Source organism: Lytechinus variegatus, chromosome 14, assembly GCF_018143015.1.
Source record: "Lytechinus variegatus isolate NC3 chromosome 14, Lvar_3.0, whole genome shotgun sequence".
In the NCBI taxonomy this organism is placed as follows: Eukaryota; Metazoa; Echinodermata; class Echinoidea; order Temnopleuroida; family Toxopneustidae; genus Lytechinus; species Lytechinus variegatus.
Genome location: NC_054753.1, coordinates 4,047,625 through 4,068,683, shown reverse-complemented (window position 1 = coordinate 4,068,683; position 21,059 = coordinate 4,047,625). Strand labels below are relative to the sequence as shown.

Here is a 21,059-nt window from a genome sequence, read left to right as displayed (position 1 = left end):
CATTATTAATGTGGGAAGATCCCCTCTTGCTCATCTTTTTCATGATTTAGGAAACATGAATAGTGTCCCGTTCTAGGTCTCAATCTAGAATTTTTCTGCTCGCATCAATTGTTAAGTTATATAGCTATCTTGATCATGATTACAAAAACTGATTAAAGTTATCCATTCTTTATGTACATGTAGAAATGCCAAAAATTTTCAGTTCGCGCTTCGCGCTCGCATTATTTGATTGATGAAATATCTAATGTCTTGAAATGAATAGTGTTCCGTTCTAGGTCTAAAACTAAAATTTTCCGCACGCACTTTGCGCTCGCATCAATTGTTTGGTTATATAGCTATCTTGTTCATGGTTACAGAAACTGATTAAAGTTTTCCATTCTTTATGTAGAAATGTCAAAAATTTTCAGTTCGCGCTTCGCGCTCGCATTATTTGATTGATGAAATATCTAATGTCTTGAAATGAATAGTGTTCCGTTCTAGGTCTAAAACTAAAATTTTCCGCACGCACTTTGCGCTCGCATCAATTGTTTGGTTATATAGCTATCTTGTTCATGGTTACAGAAACTGATTAAAGTTTTCCATTCTTTATGTAGAAATGTCAAAAATTTTCAGCTCGCGCTTCGCACTCGCATTATTTGATTGATGAAATATCTAATGTCTTGAAATGAAGAGTGTCCCGTTCTAGGTCTAAAACTAAAATTTTCCGCTCGCACTTCGCGCTCGCATCAATTGTTTAGTTATATAGCTATCTTGTTTATGATTAAAAAAACTGATTAAAGTTTTCCATTCTTTATGTAGAAATGTCAAAAATTTTCAGCTCGCGCTTCGCGCTCGCATTTTTTTATTGATGAAATATCTAATGTCTTCATGGCTAAATGCAAGCAGTCCCTAAAAGGCACTTTTCGATCAGTTCTAAACGTATACAAACATTTTCTAATCGCGCTTTGCGCTTGCATTATTAATGTAGGAAGATCCCCTCTTGCTCATCTTTTTCATGATTTAGGAAACATGAATAGTGTCCCGTTCTAGGTCTAAATCTAGAATAGTTCCGCTCGCATCAATTGTTTGGTTATATAGCTATCTTGTTCATGATTACAAAAACTGATTAAAGTTTTCCATTCTTTATGTAGAAATGTCAAAAATTTTCAGCTCGCGCTTCGCACTCGCATTATTTGATTGATGAAATATCTAATGTCTTGAAATGAATAGTGTCCCGTTCTAGGTCTAAAACTAAAATTTTCCGCTCGCACTTCGCGCTCGCATCAATTGTTTAGTTATATAGCTATCTTGTTCATGATTAAAAAAACTGATTAAAGTTTTCCATTCTTTATGTAGAAATGTCAAAAATTTTCAGCTCGTGCTTCGCGCTCGCATTATTTGATTGATGAAATATGTAATGTCTTCATGGCTAAATGCAAGCAGTCCTTAAAAGGCACTTTTCGATCAGTTCCAAACGTATACAAACATTTTCTGCTCGCGCTTTGCGCTCGCATTATTAATGTAGGAAGATCCCCTCTTACTCATTTTTTTCATGATTTAGGAAACATGAATAGAGTGTCCCGTTCTAGGTCTAAATCTAGAATTTTTCCGCTCGCACTTCGCGCTCGCATCAATTGATTTGATTTGACTTGATTTATTATTTTTTTCAGCATCCATAACATTCGTATAATACATTTTTCACAACATAATAAACATAATATGTTAGCATTTTTGGCATCAATCATAAATAAAGAGTACTGCAAAAAATAATTCTAGACAAAAATGATAAACTATATGATATTCACAATTTGCAGGAGAAGGATTGTCATCATAAGCAAATTGCTTGAAAAAACGACAATCCCAAACTTATACTAATTGAATTAATACATTTATAAAGCAGAATTGGCATTTATTTTCAAATACGAAACATGAATTCATGCAATATTATAGCATAAAGATGAAGATGATAAAGCTGAGGGTGACGGTGATATGATGATGATGATGATGATGATGAAGGCCATGGAGATGATGGTGGTCATGATGAAGATATTGGTAATAACTAAATCGAAGGAGGAATAAATTCACGATAAAAAGGATACGACACAAAAATTTTACTTCAAATATTCTGAAAATAACATAGATTTAACGTTTGTCTTAAATGAGTGAAGAGACGAAGATTGTTTTACAGACTCTGCTGGTAGAGAGTTCCACAAATCTGGATCATGGTGTCATATGGATCTCTGCGCAATAAGCAGTTTGGGGTTGATTACATTAAATGGAAATTTGAAGAGTTACGGGCAGGGTATGAATGAATAGATGTATTCAGGTAATAAAAATTGTGGAATGAAAGTAGGTGGGAGCATGTTATTAACGTACTTAAACATAAGTAGTAAACTTTGAAGTGTATTTATGTCAAATACTGTTAGAGTCTTTAGTTTATGGAATAATGGATTTGTGTGTGATAAATATTGGGAATCAGTACAGATTCGAATTGTGTTTTTTTCTGTAATTAAGTATATTGTATCAAAGTTTTCCATTCTTTATGTAGAAATGTCAAAAAAAAATTAGCTCGCGCTTCGCGCTCACATTATTTGATTGATGAAATATCTAATGTCTTCATGGCAAAATGCAAGCAGTCCTTAAAAGGCACTTTTTGATCAGTTCAAAACGTATACAAACATTGTCTGCTCGCGCTTTGCGCTCGCATTATTAATGTAGGAAGATCCCCTCTTACCATGCTTACCATGCTTACTCATCTTTTTCATGATTTAGGAAACATGAATAGAGTGTCCCGTTTAAGTCTAAATCTAGAATTTTTCCGCTTGCACTTCGCGCTCGCATCAATTGTTTAGTTATACTGTATAGCTATCGTGTTCATGATTACAAAAATAATTAAAAATTTTCCATTCTTTATGTAGAAAATGTCAAAATTTTTCAGCTCGCGCTCGCATTATTTGATTGCTGAAATATATAACATCTTCATAGCTAACTGTATGCAATCTTTAACAGGACTGGTAGGCCTACCTTTCCGATCGGTTCAAAACGTGTATCAAAAAATTCTACTAGCGCTTTGCGTTCGCAGTAATTATTGCAGGCACATCTTTTTTTCAGAATTTTCAAATTTTAGGAAAAAATACATACAATTTCAAAAAAAAATTGCTCGCACTTTGCGCAAGCATTATAAAATAAAGATTATGATATTATACATTTATGTTGATTTAAATAATAATGCTAAGAAATGACTTATAAGACTACCCCCCTTCAAATAAACAAACGAAAAAAAAAACATCTTCGAGCGGCCGATCGGGGAAATTATGGCTAAACAAAAATTCCGGGCCCCTTTATTGGCGAAGGCTGGATCCGCCCCTGATTCATGTGCCTATGAAATAAGATAATTTAACATGCATTTAACGCACTTATGATTGCCTGGGGGAGGGAGGGGCCGCCATTTTCCCGAAAAGTACACAGGGGCGCCAAAATCAGGTCGAATTTGGGCCCCCCTCCCTACGAAATCCTGGATCCGCGCCTGGTGCAACATGCTAAGATATGCATTCAAAGTAGGAATGCAACAAATACCTTCATTAAGTGTTCATTGGTGTGCTATTCTAGTCATCTGGTCCGAATTTCTTCATCCTGCTATGTAAGGCAAGCTTGCGTAATATCTTGCTTTGAAATCTGCCTATCATGATGAAAGAAATGAAAGGTCATTTGACCAAAATTGCCCATGAAGTAACTACGAACTGGTCTATTATTTAACCTGTATAGTCTTTCCCTTGATGCGTATTCCCTTACTCTTATGTAGACAACGCCCACAAAAGGAATGCAAATTGTTTTATTCTCTCAGTAAAACATTTACATAAAAAGAAATATAATACAAAGTTAAAATACATGTATTACAAATCGGTGTAAAAGACTAAAAATCGCATCGTTAAGAATCATACTGAGGGGTAGCAGCCAAAAAGGAAGAAAAATCCTTATAATGATTTAGTTTATAGTTACAAACAAGTCAATTACTTCAACATGCATGCCACTGTCTAATGATCTGGTAATCAAAAATCAAATGATATCATGTTTCACCTTTCATTTTTTTCCATTTTGTATTTTCCTCTTTATCCTCATACGCCGTTTATTGTTTGAAAGGTCTAGTGCCCAAAGTCCCCAATATTTACCCGTGTAATATGTAAAATACACAGTAGGACATTTCTAGTCCACCATAATAACAACTGACCGGAGGGGGAGTGTCTGCACTTCTTATCGGGGAAGGGGGGGGGGCTCCCCCAAAGACTAGCTGATCGAGTGAATCGGGTATTTTGATACCCCGTGCACTCTCGGTCAGGGAATGTCGGAGAGTTTGAAAATGGAACGGGAAGTTGTGTTTTATTATATATAAAAAACTAAGTCCACTAAAATAATTCAGTCGAATTATGTTCGTGAGGAATGTTTTGTTTAAAACTTTTGTTTTATCTAGCATTCTTTATATTATCAAGACAAAAGTACACAATTAACAGTATACAGTCAACTCATGCATAAGGCGATTTTCCATGTTTTACGAGTACTTTGATAACAAAGCATGAACATGCGAACTTTGATTACATTACATTACAATTTATCATTTTATGTCATTATTATTTTTCTACCCCGATCAGTGCAAGAAAAACAAATGGAACCAAAATGCTTGAATATATACAAAATCATTAAATATATAAACATGAAAAGCACTCTTTGGGACCAATATTTAACTAGTTCTGACTAGGATATACAAGTCAGATGAAGATTCTGAATAAAATACACCATAAAAAATTTAGTAAATGTAAATCGCACACCACATGATGAGCAGTTAGTGATTAAACAAAAATTATCAAAGATATCACAAACTTGGATTGGAAAATCAGCTGTTTAAACGCTGATGAGGTAAGATATTTAGATCTTAACATCTTAGACACATAAATAGTGACACAATGGACGGTAGTATGTCCATGGTAACACAATGTTAATTAAAAGATTAAAGAATACAAAATACATTATATTTGTGATACTACGAGCATCCAAATCATATCTTATAGTCGCTTTTTCACGAAAGGAATTAAATTACTATAAATGTATTTCATTTCATGCAGATAACAATTGAAACATGAGCCAAATTCTATATGAGATGATACAATTTTCATTTAATCATATTTATCTCGTTCTTCCCCTTTTTATTTATCTTCTTCTCCTTCTTCCACTTCTTCTTCAGTCTATTTCTTCTCCTTATTATTATTATAATTCTCCTCTTGATTGTTCTTCCTCTCCTTCTAACAGAAATAATAATAATTATTATTATTGTTATTATTATTTTGATCATTACTATCATTATCATCACCATAATTGTTTTTTATCATTATGGCTAATGTTATTGTTATCATTTATATTATTACCATAATAATTATAGAAAGTTTTATCATTCATTCATACATTCAAGTGAATATTATGTACACACCACGTATATATATATCTAATATGTACATGATATAGATCTGAGAAATAAACACAAATGAATGATTTTTAAAGAAGTACTTCTCTCAAACTATGGAGCTGTACTAATCATTCCCTGAGATTAAAAATCTATTCATAAATAATGTCACATATCAACTCTCATCCCGTGAAGTTCTAGTATCATGTCCACGTAGAGGTGTCTTTCCTGGGGGGGGGGGGTGTTGCACCCACAAATGTAATAACACTTTACCCACAAATGTAATAACGCCCACAAATGTAATAACACTTTACCCATAAATGTAATAATTTTTGATCGCCCACAAATGTAATAATGACTTTACCCACAAATGTAATAAATTTGAAGGGATTTTTGGCGAATCCGTTCTAAACTAAAATCCTATAGTAATGCGTTCATATAGCACAAAAGTGCAAAGTCTTTTTTTCAGACCGGGTTAATAAAACATCAAAGTACAAGTCCAAAGTCTTTCTTCCAGACCCGGTTGTTTCAAAAATTATAATATAGATCCAAAGTCTTTTTTCCAGACCCGGTTGTTTAAAAAAATATAATAAAAGTCCAAAGTCTTTTTTTCCAGACCCGGTTGTTTAAAAAAAATGTGATATAAGTCCAAAGTCTTTTTTTCCAGACCCGGTTGTTTAAAAAATTATAATATAAATCCAAAGTCTTTTTTCCAGACCCGGTTGTTTCAAGAATTTTAATAAGTCCAAAGTCTTTTTCCTGACCCAGTTATTTCAAAATTTATAATATAAGTCCAAACTAAGATACGATAATGATATTCCTGTGGAAAAAATGGGAATCGAGCTTAGTCTTTTCTCCAGACCCAGTTAATTAAAACTGGTGGAATTAATGTCTTTGTTGTTGTTTCAACTTATACGGTGTATATTGTGAATATATGCACTAAGAGTAAATTGAGAATCAAGCGTAGTCTTTTCTCCAGACCCGGTTACCTGTTATTTAAACATTATGAATAACAGTTTAAAAACAGTATAAAGACCCCATAATCTTATTAATGCTGGATATATATAGCGTAGTCTTTCAGCCTGACCATTTTTTTCTAAAAAAAACGCTAATAGTAAGAATTAAAAAAAATCAAAGTTTAAGACCAAACAAACCTTCAACCTAAGAACCGGAGTGCTGTCTTTATTCCAGACCTAAAACAGTTACGAAAAAAAATCTTCTAACATAAGATCTTATATTCTTATTCTCGTGGAATAACACGAGTTTTAAAACGTACTCTTTCCTCCAGACCCGGCTATTAAAAAAAAGTAACTGAAACGAATCTAAGACCAAATTTCCAAAGTTTCACCCTGTAAAAATATGTCTTTTTTTAAATAATACTACTACCCCTACAAAACATTGTAATAACGCGTGGGTAAAGCAGACATCCTTTCTCCAGACTTGGTTACTATTTGAAAAATAAAATAGTTTTTACAAATATTCTAAAACGAATACCCAATAATCTAATTACTGTGGAACAACATGAAGACCGATTGTCGAAGATCGACTTTCCTCCAGACACAATTATTTCAGGAATAAAAAATCAATAAAACTCAACCCCCAACAACGAATCTAAGAACCAACAATCCTCCAAATTAAGACCATGCATGTAGAAAAGCACACGTTTAGAGCGTTGTCTTTATTCCAGACCCGGTGATTTAAAAATGATTTAAACAATCCTAAAAACAAAAGACTCATATTGTTAATTCTTGTGGAATAACACGAGTATTATGCTTAGTCTTTCGTCTGAACCCGGTTATTTAAAAGATAAAGAAATATTGAAAAAAATAACAGCTGAGATAAATCTTCAAAATTAAACCCACTTAAAATTCTTGGGCTTAGAGTGTTGTCTTTACCCCTCAACGACGTATATTATAACTTTTGAAACGACCGGGTCTGAAAAAAAGACTTTGGACTTGCATCATAATTTTTAAATTAACCGGGTCTGGAAAAAAAGACTTTCATTTGGACGTATGTTATTATTTTGAAACAACCGGGTCTGGTAAAAAGACTTTGGACGTATATTATAATTTTGAAAAACCGGGTCTGGAAAAAGACTTGGACTTGTACTGTAATATTTCATTAACCGGGTCTGGAAAAAAGACTTTGAACTTTTGTGCTATATGAACGCATTACTATAGGATATTAGTTTAGAACGAATTCGCCAAAAATCACTTCAAATTTATTACATTTGTAGGTAAAGTCATTATTACATTTGTGGGTAAAGTGCATTATTACATTTGTGGGTAAAGTGTTATTACATTTGTGGGCGTTATTACATTTGTGGGTAAAGTGTTATTACATTTGTGGGCGATCAAAAATTATTACATTTGTGGGTAAAGTGTTATTACATTTGTGGGCGTTATTACATTTGTGGGCGTTATTACATTTGTGGGCGATTATTACATTTGTGGGCGTTATTACATTTGTGGGCGTTATTACATTTGTGGGCGTTATTACATTTGTGGGCGATTATTACATTTGTGGGTGTAACAGGGGGGGGGCAAGGGGGCGATCACCCAGCAATGAAATATTTTGGTGGCAAGCACATCGTTTTGCCCCCCCCATAACTCCGTAAGTGCAAAAATAAAATAAAATTGCAATATTACAAAGACAATATAAAATTCAGATTTTACGTCTATACTACATTACACAATCATGATTTCTCCACGCGCTCCACGCGGGAAACGATTCCGTCTATCATTGCAACTTTTGTTAAGGTAGGCCCTTCATTCATGCAGGAATCGTAACATATAGGCATATAATTTTGGTCTGCCAATGAATAAACAAGAAAATGACAAAACCCTGTTTTCCATAGGCGGATCAAGGTAATACGTATATCTCTAAATTAATTCTCACAAACTACTTAAAAAACCCTTTCCATGAGAGTTGATAAAAAATTTCGGCCCAAGATTTGCGCTCGCATCGATTGTTAAAAACGCATTAACCCGGCATGCATCGTATTCATGGTTATAAAAGTGCTTAAAATGTACAGTTTCCAGGCCTTAATATTAACAAAATTCGAGCTATCATTAGGTTTTAATGAATAAAATAATAACATATCCACGAATTCATAATTATCAAATTGTCACTTTTCAGATTGGAAAATCGACAAGTTTCATTTCGCGCTTAGGAAGAGGAGTAGGAAGATAGCCATTATTTTCATATATGATGACATTATGTCTTTGAAATATCCCGGTCCTAAATCGAAATGACACTAATAATATATCAGCTAGCGCCTTTTATTCATTGCGATCCATATCTTCTTCTCAATTTCCCTACACAGTTCCTGAAATAGTGCATAAATTTACCCTTCTTCAGATCGGAATATCATTTTTTCAGCTCGCGCTTCGCGCTCTCATTATTTACTTTCACCCAAAAAATGCATTTAGAAAGCCCAGATTCCGGGTCGCATTATCAATGTATATAGAAAGATACCAAATTGTCCGTCTTATTCATGATTCCCAAAACATTAATAGAGTGTCCATTTATTAGGTCTATATAATTTTTTTCGCTCGCTCTTTGTGATTGTTTAGTTATATACATGTACTTATCTTGTTCATCATAAAAAAGTGGAAATACCAATACATTGCTTGATTCTACAAATACATGTGTGATTTTAAGGGTGTGTGTTTGTGTGAGAGTTGCTTTTTTGTTTTGCGCAATCGAACACCTTTGTAATGTTGATTTATGACTCATAATCACCCCCCCCCATGAAAAGGGTGTGTCCATGGAAGCAAAGTATATGATTATGGAAGCGTACTATGTACATGTTTGTGGTAACGGGGAATCATAGGTATAGGAGTTGAATCAATACCCAATCTAGCCAGTCTCCATTCTTTCAACATTGGTTGGTGAACTTCCAGTAAATTCAAGGAAATTCAGGCCCAGAGAGGCACTTGCAGTGAAACACAGGTCTACTCCTACAAACACACCTCTTACAAATCAGACTGAACAAAAGTGCTGAGACCGCAGACGTACACGACGTTCGAACATTGAAACAACGCTCTTTCAGATGAGCGCAGTCTCCGAGATTTTCATGGGACTAAAGCTCTGAGAACCGTGATCCTTTGGAGAAGTCTCGGACAAACCAATTCAAGACCACGCCCCTCAAACTGTGCCTTTTCCGGCCGCCTGTCAGTTTCTCCAGAGAATACATATGCGATAATAATAAGGACTACAAATTTCAAATCAATAGGCCTATTCTACTTCTCGTGCATTCCGTTTTGCATTGCTCAACATATCAAATATTTTGAATACGAAACCCTGTCATAATCATTTTTACCTCAGAAAATTCAGTCTGAAACCATGTCATATGTGGCATTATCAATGCCCAACCCACCATAGGCCGGATATGACTGCACCATGTCTTCGTTCAGTGGTGACGTCATCATCGTCGACGGCGGAGGTGGAAATCGTGTATCGTCAAACACTGTATCTTCGTCGTCGGAGTAGTCATCGTACTCGTCATCGACGTCGTGTACCTGACCTTCAATGGTCGTTCTGTCCTCCATCTCCATGTCGGGATCGTGGTCATGTTCGTTGTCGGAAGCAGTCCAGGCACCCGGGAAGAAACCAAAGTTATGGGACTTGTACGTTTGCCATGGCGAAATTCCCTGCAGATTTCATATTGAAAAAGGCCAGTCAATTTTGACATACAAAGCAAAAACTGTGGTGTTAGCCGGTGTACATAGAAGACCACACCAGTCATTTTATACCGGTGTTAAATTGGTGGCGTTTGTATTACACCTATAGGTGTTATTACAACACCTTTGGTTGTTACATTTACACTCTTTGGTGTTATGTTCAATCTCTAGGGTGTAATTTTAACACCTCAGGGTGTGGTCCTCTATTAACACCGATTGGTGTCAGTTTTAACACCACAATTTTTACAGTGTATATTTTGCCATCCACATACATGTACTGAATATGAAAAAGCATCAGAAAATGAAGAAATTACGTCGAATCAGTAATTCATAGAAAGTTTTCGAAAGAAGGATGGTAAGAAAATTGAATCCCCACAAAATGAATACTTGGTATTCTCGTCACCTCTCAACACTCGACATGGGCATCTTTGCAAAGCGACTTCTATGACGCATTTTGTTTTCAATAATATAATGTCCTTTGAAAGAACACCACACTCGCTTTCCTGAGCCTGTGTACAATTGTATTTCTGACAAATTAAGTTCGTTTTAGAAGCGGCGTCGCAAATTTACAACTGCAAATTGCCTACTGCATATTGCACATTGCCTGGATATTAATTACGCAAAGGGGGTGGGGGATTACAGGTGTTCAACCCACTTCCTTCAATTTGCTTGATATCCACTCCTCCTCTCCTTTAATTCGTGTTGAAAACCTCTATTTTTTCTCTCTCACTTTTTCTTGTCAATTTTTTTGGGGTACGAAACGACTTAAAATTTTGGGTGAAGACCCTTTTTTTTTATTTTTTGGTTTTCATTTTTTTTAATACAAAACGACCTCAAATTGTTCGACAAAGAGCTTTTTTTTCTCGGAAATTACGTCTGAGAGGAGAAATTTAACTTCAAACATTTACATTTTGTTTGCATTTTTATTTTGTGTAAAATACATGCATTGCATTAGTTTAAATCTTCTTTAATGAAAATGACAAATTCATTCCCAAACTGCACATTTGCATTTTTAAAACCATTCAAAAATACATACCTCTTCAGCAACTACTCCATCACTTATCGAAACCGGGTTACCATTGACCGATACGACAAGCTTATCATTGGTTCGACATGATCTCAAGATGCGTTCACCGCAGCATACGAGAAGGAGAACGACGAGGAGAAGGAAGGCAACCGCTCCAATCATACTGTATGCAACAATCTGCCATTTATTTTCTACGATAATGGAAATTAATTGAGAAATTAATATTGCTTTGAATGATGCACAAATAACGATAAGCGTATAATAAAAATTTGTAGCACAGTCTATATGACGTCAGCGCATAGGGATTACCCCTCCTCGTTGTAAAAAAAATCTTCAAAACATCATTAAATTTTTGCCTACTGATTTATGGTCTATCGAAGTAATAGCTATTTAATAAAATGATAATGAATTTCTTCATTCACTGGGTTAATCAAGTATTCAAAGGCAGCATATATACGAATTTATCATGTTAAAAATGAGATCATTTACCCGTGTGACTTGATTATGCTGTACGTTTAGTTATTTAACATGTAACAATTTTGTATTTGCATTTCTACGATTTTCTGCATTTCTTTTTTGTATTTTGTTTAAGCGGAATAAATTAAATGAAATGAATTTTAAAAATACATGAATCGCTTCTGAAAACGTAAACACAAAAACTTTTGTTTTACCTGGTTCTTTAGGCGTAACCTCTGTTGGCTGTTTTGAAATTAGCATAGTAGTTGCGAGCACACTGATTTCTAAGAGAAAGAAAAACAATACAAGATTGAATCTATGAACGATTTCTTATAACAAATTTTAACATGATAATCATTGAAACATTAAAGCAATATATTTTCATGATTATGTAGTTAATACTAATACCAATGGTCACGAACAAAACATATTTTATCGAGCAAAATTATTATCGCTACCCCCCATTACGAATGCTTCGGCCACATAGTTCTCGTTTCTATTCTAGTTCTCTTTTCTTTTATCAAGTAAAAACAAATAAAATAAAAACAAAAATATGTTTCAAATTTAATTTGTGATGTAACGCAAAAAAAAATGTTTACTATTTAGTATTTACTTTGCTTATAATTTTCATTATCATTTTTTATTGTTTCAGTGGAAATTTGTATTTTTTAAATTACAATTCAAACTACGAGATTGAACGAATTGTGGGATGAATTCAATGTATTAAGAATTAACTTTTGATGTAGTCCCACAAGTTTGTTTTATTGCATACATACCAATCCTTACCTGTAATGGAAATAGTCTTTTTATCGATGGTAAATTCGGTACCATTGGCTTCCAGACTCCCATTACCATTCTCAAGTGCGGTCAGTGTAGTGTTCAAGAGAGTGGCTTCTGTGACGTCAGATGATGGTAAAAACTCAGTGTAGAACCACGCGATGATGCTTCCAGATGTGAAGTTGTACACACTGCATCCTGCGAATCCAGACAGATCTCCATAAACACCAACAGCCTGAACATTGATTTCGTGGTCATTTAAAAAGAAATAAATTGATTGTAAACGTAACCGTTCATGTTAACATCTGAATAAGGAAATCCCCTCTCTAGAAACCCAGATTTTCCTATTTTGGAAAAGGAGTTTTGCTACAGAAAATTAATTTCATTCAACGTTGTTACAATTTTTGGTTTATAATTACGAAGGCCACTTGAAAGAATGTGTATCTGGGTAAGTGCCCTAGCTGGACAGCCTATATGTAGCAAAATTGCTGAATAGAGAAACATTTTCTGATCATTCTAATAGACTTATAATTCGAGAAAAAATATGTTACATTCTGCGTTTGGGTAAGGACACGTAATTGACTAGTGATACCAATACTATCCATGGTTGTTGTTGCGTATAGAATTTGAATTTGAAAACAAACGTTTGATTTCTGTTCAAGGTTTGTAACAACTTTGCCAAGTCAAATGCATGTAAATTTTAACAGGTGACCTCGAAGGACAAAATCTGGCTCTTATTCGTAAAGAAATTGAATACTTCGATCGTCATATACCGTATTCACGGTGCTGACTCGTCACTTGTGGCGAACACTTTTCATCACCCAGGGTCATTGTGAAGAGCGCCATCTAACGAAATATGATTGTACAGTCCTATCCAAAAGGAAATTAATTCATGTCATTCGAGTTTGAATATATTACCTGCATTCTAATTCATCCAACTTCCTTCCGCTATAACACTAACCTAATAATCATAATTCATTTTACAGTTTATAGATGTGTACATTAATCAAACACAAACTAATCCTTCTTCTGTGAAGGTTGTGATATCTACGAGATGACGTCTCGCCAAGAATTATTAATTGAAAAGTTTATCATAGTGATCATACTCGTCAAATACAAACCCCAATGATTAAAACAAATATATACTTACCAAGTTACAAATTTGAGCTTCAAGTTGCTGATACAGGGAGCTTTGAGGATCTGTCAGTTCATCAGTAAAGTTGACTTGGTTGCCATCGATTTCAAGAATCTCATAGACCATGAGGAAAGATGGTGAACCTGATAAAGGAATGGTGTTGTAAGTGACGACAGAAATATCACAATAATAGACAATTCATTTCATCTCATGAATCAAAGATGTTCCAATGGAACTTGGATGAGACTGACCAAAATAATTCCCTTCATAATCATAACAATTTGCCCTTTTTTATCATTATTTTTGCAGAGTATTAACAGTTTCATTTCAAGTCTATTATAGGAGTTTTTATTGCATAAAACCTACTTAAACTTGTTTTCTTGTTTATAGACGGATTCTGCAATTCTTTTTGTTTCAAGTTAAAAAAAGGTCTAAAATGAAATGAAAGTAAGCTCAACATACCAGGAAAAGAAGTAGCTGCAGAAGCTGTTTCGGATTGGGTTGTTCTCTTTGATGATTCAGTTTTCTTGGACTCGGTAGGTTTGACTGTCGTAATTTTCCCAGGAATCGTGGTCTTTCGAGATGTTGATAAAGTACTCTGCGTGTTTGTGACTTGCACTGAATCTGTTGTAGCAGCTGGCCCAGAATCTGCAGGTTGAATTAATACCATAATTGAACTCTTATTTGATATTTAAGGTCTCGTATGGTATCCTGGTTATAGCAGAATTTGATACCAAACTGCAATATCTAAATATGAAAAAAGGTGCAGATAAATCTAATATCTGCCCTCGAAGTTACATCACGGCAATATGCAAGGCCAATTATGTGATCAACCATTATCAATACGGTTTTATTCTGTTTATTGATATAATATGTGGATTTTTTTCGTATCTTAATCAAAAACAAGGAAAAGAAAACATGATTGCAGATTATAAAGCTCCTTAATGTAAGGGATTTTTTTTACACTTCTATACATATGACTGACTATATGTAAGCAATTTTCATGGATTAATGCATGTACAATAAAACAAATAGCATGTATATGTCCAGAGTAAGTAGTCGAAGCGTGGAATCACTACATGTTGGATTAAAATAAGAGGAAAGACAATAGCCTACCAGTAGCAGTAATAGCAGAGGTCGATGGACCAGAAGAGTATTGTTTGGTAGTCTTTGGCGATTCAGTTTTCCTGGGTTCTGTCGGTTTTACGGTCGTGACTTTCCCAGGAACCGTTGTGTAGTAAGATGTCAAGCCATTCTGTGGTGTACTCTCCATGAGACGCGATGTTCCGATTATTTCTGTAAGAGGTGTGGATATTTCATTGGTTGTACCTGTTAAATGTGTAGAAGTTGAAATAATTGAGTCTTGTTTTGTTGTCGTGGAAACAGTTGACGTTGATGTCATATCAATGTCGGTGACCATTTCAGAAACTGGCAATTCTGTACTGTGAGTTTCTTCAGTATATACCCTTGCTGTAGATGTGTCTGGGGTATTAGTCCCTTCTCCGTCAGAAGTTCTTAAGTCCCCATTTGTTATTTCAGTAGAGAGTGGGGAAAACGTGGTCATGTTTTCCGTAAAGTCTGATACGGTATGAGCCGTACTACCTGTTCCGTCAGATGTTCTTAGGTATGTGGTCTGAAAACCTTCATCAGTGGTAGATAGAAACGTAGTCACCATATCCAATGGTGGTGTGGTGAGCATATTCGTAGATGATTCTGGAGCAGCTCCTGGTGATTCTGTCAACTTTGCTGTCGTAGAATCGGAAGATACTAACTCAGTTGTGAAGAAATGCTCCGTGATGGGGATAAGGCTGTTGGACGAAGAAACACCTATTTCATCAGTTACTGTTTCTGTGGTGCTGGATTGCGAATTAGTAGTTGCACCCGGAGATGATGAGGGTGTTATCGCATTAGTCGTATTTTCGTCTGTGGTAATATACTCATAATCTGTTTCTAGAGTGGTTTGGAGCGAGTTTTGAAGCTCGGTTGTCTCATCGCCTTGTGTTACACTCTGAGGGGTTGTTCTTGTTTCAGATTCCAATGGCATTGTAGCACTTCCTGAAAACATCTTTTGCGTGGTATCAAATATTTCAGTAGTGTCAAAAGTATTGGAAATGAATTGATTAGTAGGATGCGTACTATCCACGGCGGTTGCTGTAACGGTCTCAGTCATGACTGTATTTGACATAGTTGATGCCGTGATAAAGTCTGTTGAATTAGTGTCAGTGGTTACAACGTTATTTGGTGTAGGGTTCTCTGTGTCCGACCTTTCTGACGTCAGGTCAGTAACAATTTCTGTCATATCTGGATAATCCGTTTTAGCTTCAAGGTATCGAGTTGTTTCAGGGATCAGTGTAGTCAATGCGATCTCTAAAGTAGGCGATTCTGTTGTTGAATGCATTTCATCAGGTGTTGTTGTTGGCATATGTGATGATGGTTCGGCTGTCGTTGATTCGAACTCGGTTACATCAGACAGATCAGTACGCAGAGTAGATTGGACAATAGTGCCATCAAGATATGACGTATTCTCGGGAAGCAACGTTGTGATCTCGGAAGTAGTCGCTTCACTTGACGGCTCATCTACATCAGTTGTGTGATTGTATAATGGTAGATCCGGCGTGGTTTGATGAAGCTCGGTCGTGCTGAGAAAATCGGTGCTCACTGCAGGAGATCCTGTGGTGCCACTCAAATGTGCCGTGGAGTCGGGAACCCAGGTTGTCATGGTGGTTTCTGACGTAAAAGCCGTTGGGTGATTTATTTCATCAGTTGCAGAACTGTGTAACGGTAGATCGGTAGTATTTTCAAAGAAGTCTGTCACTTCAGCCAAGTCGGTGCTCATAAACGGGGATCCCCTTGTTGTATGCGTAGAGAAGTCTGAAACAGGTTCATCTCTTAATGTAGAAAGAATGTTTGTCCTTATAGATGATGAGCCTGTCGTTTGCGTAACTCCCGATGTAGAACCGGATCCCTGTGTTGCTGTGAAACTGTCTGTGAGCCTGGTCAGCCTGGTAGGAGTAGGAGAGGAAGTAGATGTCTCATTTATTGGAGCATCTGTTGTGTAACCTGGAAGGGAAAATACAGATCGTATCAATTTAACTTTATTACACATTGTGCGTCTTGTAACCCGAAAACCAACATCAAGGACGTTTTACATTTAAAATGAAATCCATGTCATTTTCACAAAATTTTGCACAGAGTTACTTTATAACCTAAATATTACAAAAATGAAAAAAATAATAATAACTTGGGTTAATGTGCTTGATTTTTTTTCTACCGTGCTCCGAAGTTCACCAAATTGACAATTCTCGAGAATCACGCAATCAAAATAACTGGGCAGTTTTACACCTCACAATGTCATAAACCTAGATTACTCACTAAAAATCTTCCTAAATTTCATCAAATTCTACAGTTTAGTTCAGGATTGTATAAAAAAGATGGCGAATCGAATTGTTTTTATGGTCATTTGCTCCGTGATTGAATGCAAAATAATTTAGTAAAACTTTCAAAGAATAAGGCGAAAACACACTTTAAAGTTCGGAGTTCACTCAAATATGAGATGTGCAAACTGTGCAATCTTTAATAAACTTCCAGGAAGTCCGCCAAAATGATGTCAAAGTCGAACTCTCGTATATCTTGCCTACAACTTCAAATTTGTTTACATTTTATTATGCAGAAGAATTAGTCTTTCAGATAAGCTAATTTTCTTCTTTTTTTTTTTTACTTTTTAAGAAAAAAACACATATTTTGACTATTCAAAGAGAACCTTCCCTGGTGAATTATTTTGGGGTGGCTAGTCACAAATAAAAACGTGTCAAGAAAATATATAGAATAGCTCAAATTTCCTATAGGTTCTGAACCCCCAAAAGGGTCATTGCAGGTTCTTCATATATTAGAGCGAGTATCATTATGACAGGTTATTATACACGATTATAGGGAATATCATAATACCAATGTGGTGTTGTAACAGAGCAAGGGGCCTAATCTGAGGCTAATTTTGCCCAAAAGGCAATGTTACCTTCGCAATCTTAATTCCATTGCTCACCTGTACAGTAAGGTTCTAGTGAGGGCTCCCAAACTCCATTGATACAAGTTGCCTGATCGGGCCCAACAAGAGTCCCGTCTAACCCCTCAGCACATTCGTATACGATGATGTCATTGTGATCGTAGGATTCCTGGGTTGAAGAGTATGACTCACCAATCGGAAATTGGATTGTGTTCGAAGGGAGACTTGGGGCTGTACATCCATCTGAGATGAATTGATTAGGACATATAAAAAAAATGAGACAAAGGGATCCATCGAAGAAGACGAAAGGCAGATTGTGGAGCGGGAAGATGAGAGTGAAGATGATTAGGCATGAATAAAAGTCTGAAATTCATTAGATGAAAAGTATCCTCTAAAGATACCTTAGGTGAGGTGATATGTAATTGCCTATCAAATGGTGTCGAAATCCAATGACGCTATCTAAAAGAACCGGGTTCCAATTGCCAGAAGAATAACGTTACCATTCATAACATGAATATTATTTGATTAACATTTCAACAAAAACGTAGTAAAGTTTTAATGTTTACTGTAAGAGTATTAATAGTGTCCTATCAACGAAACTGACACAGATATGACCAATGAAAATTTACAATTTATGTTTGGTCCATTGTGTGGGTATGGCATTAACATAACAGGGGCCGCGGAACGGTTTTCAAAGTGGGGGGGGGGTGACCATGCAAAAAATCACAATCCTGTAGTCATTTGTACTTTTTGTACACGGTTTTGGAAAAAGTGTGTGTGTGTGTGGGGGGGGGGGCCTTCAGCCATGCAGAGGAATAATTCGGCTGGGGGGGGGGGGGGCTCCAGCCGCCCCCGCTTCCGCAGCCCCTCTATAAAATGTTATCCTACCGTAGCAAAAGAAAGAAGATGGATCGGGGTCCCATCCTGTTTGAGGATCGCAATAGCTATAGTCAGACCCGCTTGGTGAATACATCTCATCACACGTGAGTTGAATATAGGACCAATCACTGTACGTATTCTGATCAGGTGACACAATGACACGGGTCTCATCTGACAAGGTAGGGGCTTCACATTCTAGAAGAAATGTAAAAACAAATAAAGAATAGTGCAAACAATTATTTGTGTTATTATTATTGTTTTAACAAGCTCACACCTAGTTACAAATAATGCATATAGCATTTCAATTTATTTGATATCAGGATAAAAGAGCATTGCAGATTAAATGCGTTGCTCAAGGGCATAAGTACCGCGGCCGGGGATTGAATCCCGGCTTTCCATTTTCAATTACAGGAGATTGTTTGCAGATTGTATAAGCAAAATGCCCCAAAATATCATATTATGAAAAAACAAGTGTTAATATATACACGCTCAGCTACTTATCAATATTTCACTAAACACTGAAATAATTCAGACGACGAAGTTGAAGCTCGTGAGGAATTGTCAATCCCTTTTAATTTCCTCAATCCCAGATATGTGAATGACATTTTATCATGTGCCTAATATTGTCGATATTACTTTTACTGGACGGTCAATACAAGAGAAAATAGAATAAAGCAATCATAGGTTCTACATGATCAATGTATCTTTTTGTCTATAGTGACTGTGTTTTCATTACCCCAATAAACTGTTTTCCCGCCTTTAACCTCAAATGTCTCCAAAGTTTACTAGAATATTAATTGGTTATTGGACATATCTTTAAAAAAATATTTGTTTACTTTCACTGTTGTTGCGGTTATAATTTACATCAAATAGTTCGCTGTTTATGTTTATATATTATGTTTTTACCGTTAAAATCTTTCTCAATTCAGCTACTGGCTGCGATGAAATGATAATGAAACCTTCAATTCAAATTAATTCAATTCAAATATTTTTTTTTATTGTGAAACATATTTATCAATAAGCCACTTAAGTAGAGTGAATCTTAGTTTGTATTTTCTTGTGTGAAGTTATCAACTTTATGTTTTCTCCAACAGCGTCTGATATCATTACCGAAGGATTGGAGTCTAAAAATAAACACGCCATAACTTCTTCAAAAATATTACTGATTGTAAAAAACGGAGAATTTACATTAATAACTTACCTCCTTTAGATTGCTGAATGAATAAAACTGCAAAAATAGCAGCAATTATAAACGAGCAAAATAATGTATTGCTCTTCATAACTGTTGAAATGAATGGCCGTTCAACTTGAGGAGTCCAAAACACCAACGACAAAGCGATGCAAATAAATATTCGAATCCTGTCGTGAATTCTGGTAACAACTAGACAATTAAACCGATATTAACCAGGACGATTCCTATATAAGCTTAGAGATATGATGATTCCAAACCAATATACCAATTGCCAAGTCTTATTTTTACTTTTGTTACCAGAAAACCATTACCAAGAGAGTGTGGGCATAGGAGTAACGAGTCAGAAAATGCGAAGTCAATGAAATAATTTGAATGATGATGGGAGAGATTGGAGGACAAAATGACAACATTATAGCCTTGAGCCCAGGACACACTGGAAAGATCGATATCAATCGGAAAACAGGGATCGTTTAGAAATGACTTATGTGCATATTCGACTCGTGTATTGTTATGATAGATGGAAAAAAAGCGAGCGCTCTTTGGTTGAATTATAATTAGTCCTGTTGCGCTTAATAGTGGTTCGTACCCTTGGTTCCAGAACCATGATCGGTTCAGAATTCAATTCCAAGCACACTAACATCCACACCCCTATCCCAATATCTTGCTTTTGACAGGTTGGATACAGCGTTCCTAATACATGTATTTGACCTTTATTAAATCAGGCAGACAATAAGCTAGTTGTAATTACTTTGACTTAGCAAGAGTGAAATGACATTTTCTAACACCAACAAATATTACCAGTTTGTATGATTTGTGTACACTGAATAGTTTGGTTACCATGGTTACTGATCACGATTTCCATTTGACTGATATACCTCGTTTTGTTTTTCCTTTTTTAACGTACTTTTCAGCTAAAGCCATGCGGTTATTCTGCAAGTGCATGCCTTGACCATAAATATGCCGATTGGGTATCAGTGTAGGAGTGTGACTGGCGTCTCTGAATCACCTCCCTAATCTGGAGTGCCAATCAGCGACACACCTTGAGAAGTATTCAAGAAATCTGTTATGTCAACATATCATTTGTAATTGATCAAACTCATATTCCTACAGTTCTAAAACTCCAATAAGTAAACATTTCCACACCTCTCTGTAACGACTATATTGCATTTGACAAGGTTTACTACAAGGCAAATATATAAATTCAAAACACCTTTGTGAAGTGCCCACTCAGTCTCCTGCTTTTTTTTTAGCGAAAACTGAAGTAGCATCACTCTGTTTCCGGTTTTTCAAGGTGAACTGATCAATGCACGAAGTTTTATAAAGAATCTTAGACTGAATCGAATCTCACTCTTTATGAGTAATTATTTCATTTCACATAAAGCTTTTTTTCTCAAGTTTTGTTTTGATCATGGTTATTTTCATTTTCCCCTTGTTTTAAATGAATATATATACATATATATATATATATATGTATATA

The 21,059-nt window shown here is 35.5% G+C and overlaps 2 protein-coding genes across 2 annotated transcripts; both read right to left on the bottom strand.

The window, feature by feature from the left end:
- Positions 1-9,235: 9,235 nt before the first annotated feature.
- Positions 9,236-14,160, bottom strand: LOC121428017. Its single transcript, XM_041624595.1, has 6 exons — positions 13,974-14,160; positions 13,527-13,654; positions 12,386-12,611; positions 11,815-11,883; positions 11,153-11,334; positions 9,236-10,086 (listed from the first exon to the last, which is right to left on the bottom strand). The coding sequence occupies exons 2-6, from the start codon at positions 13,635-13,637 to the stop codon at positions 9,766-9,768; spliced, it is 909 nt and encodes a 302-aa protein (XP_041480529.1). The 5' UTR covers positions 13,638-13,654; positions 13,974-14,160; the 3' UTR covers positions 9,236-9,765.
- Positions 14,161-14,598: 438 nt separating this feature from the next.
- Positions 14,599-19,881, bottom strand: LOC121427874 (serine-rich adhesin for platelets-like). The gene is made up of 4 exons (XM_041624447.1): positions 19,592-19,881; positions 18,400-18,585; positions 17,551-17,754; positions 14,599-16,571 (listed from the first exon to the last, which is right to left on the bottom strand). The coding sequence occupies exons 1-4, from the start codon at positions 19,668-19,670 to the stop codon at positions 14,599-14,601; spliced, it is 2,442 nt and encodes an 813-aa protein (XP_041480381.1). The 5' UTR covers positions 19,671-19,881.
- Between the last annotated feature and the right edge of the window lie 1,178 nt (positions 19,882-21,059).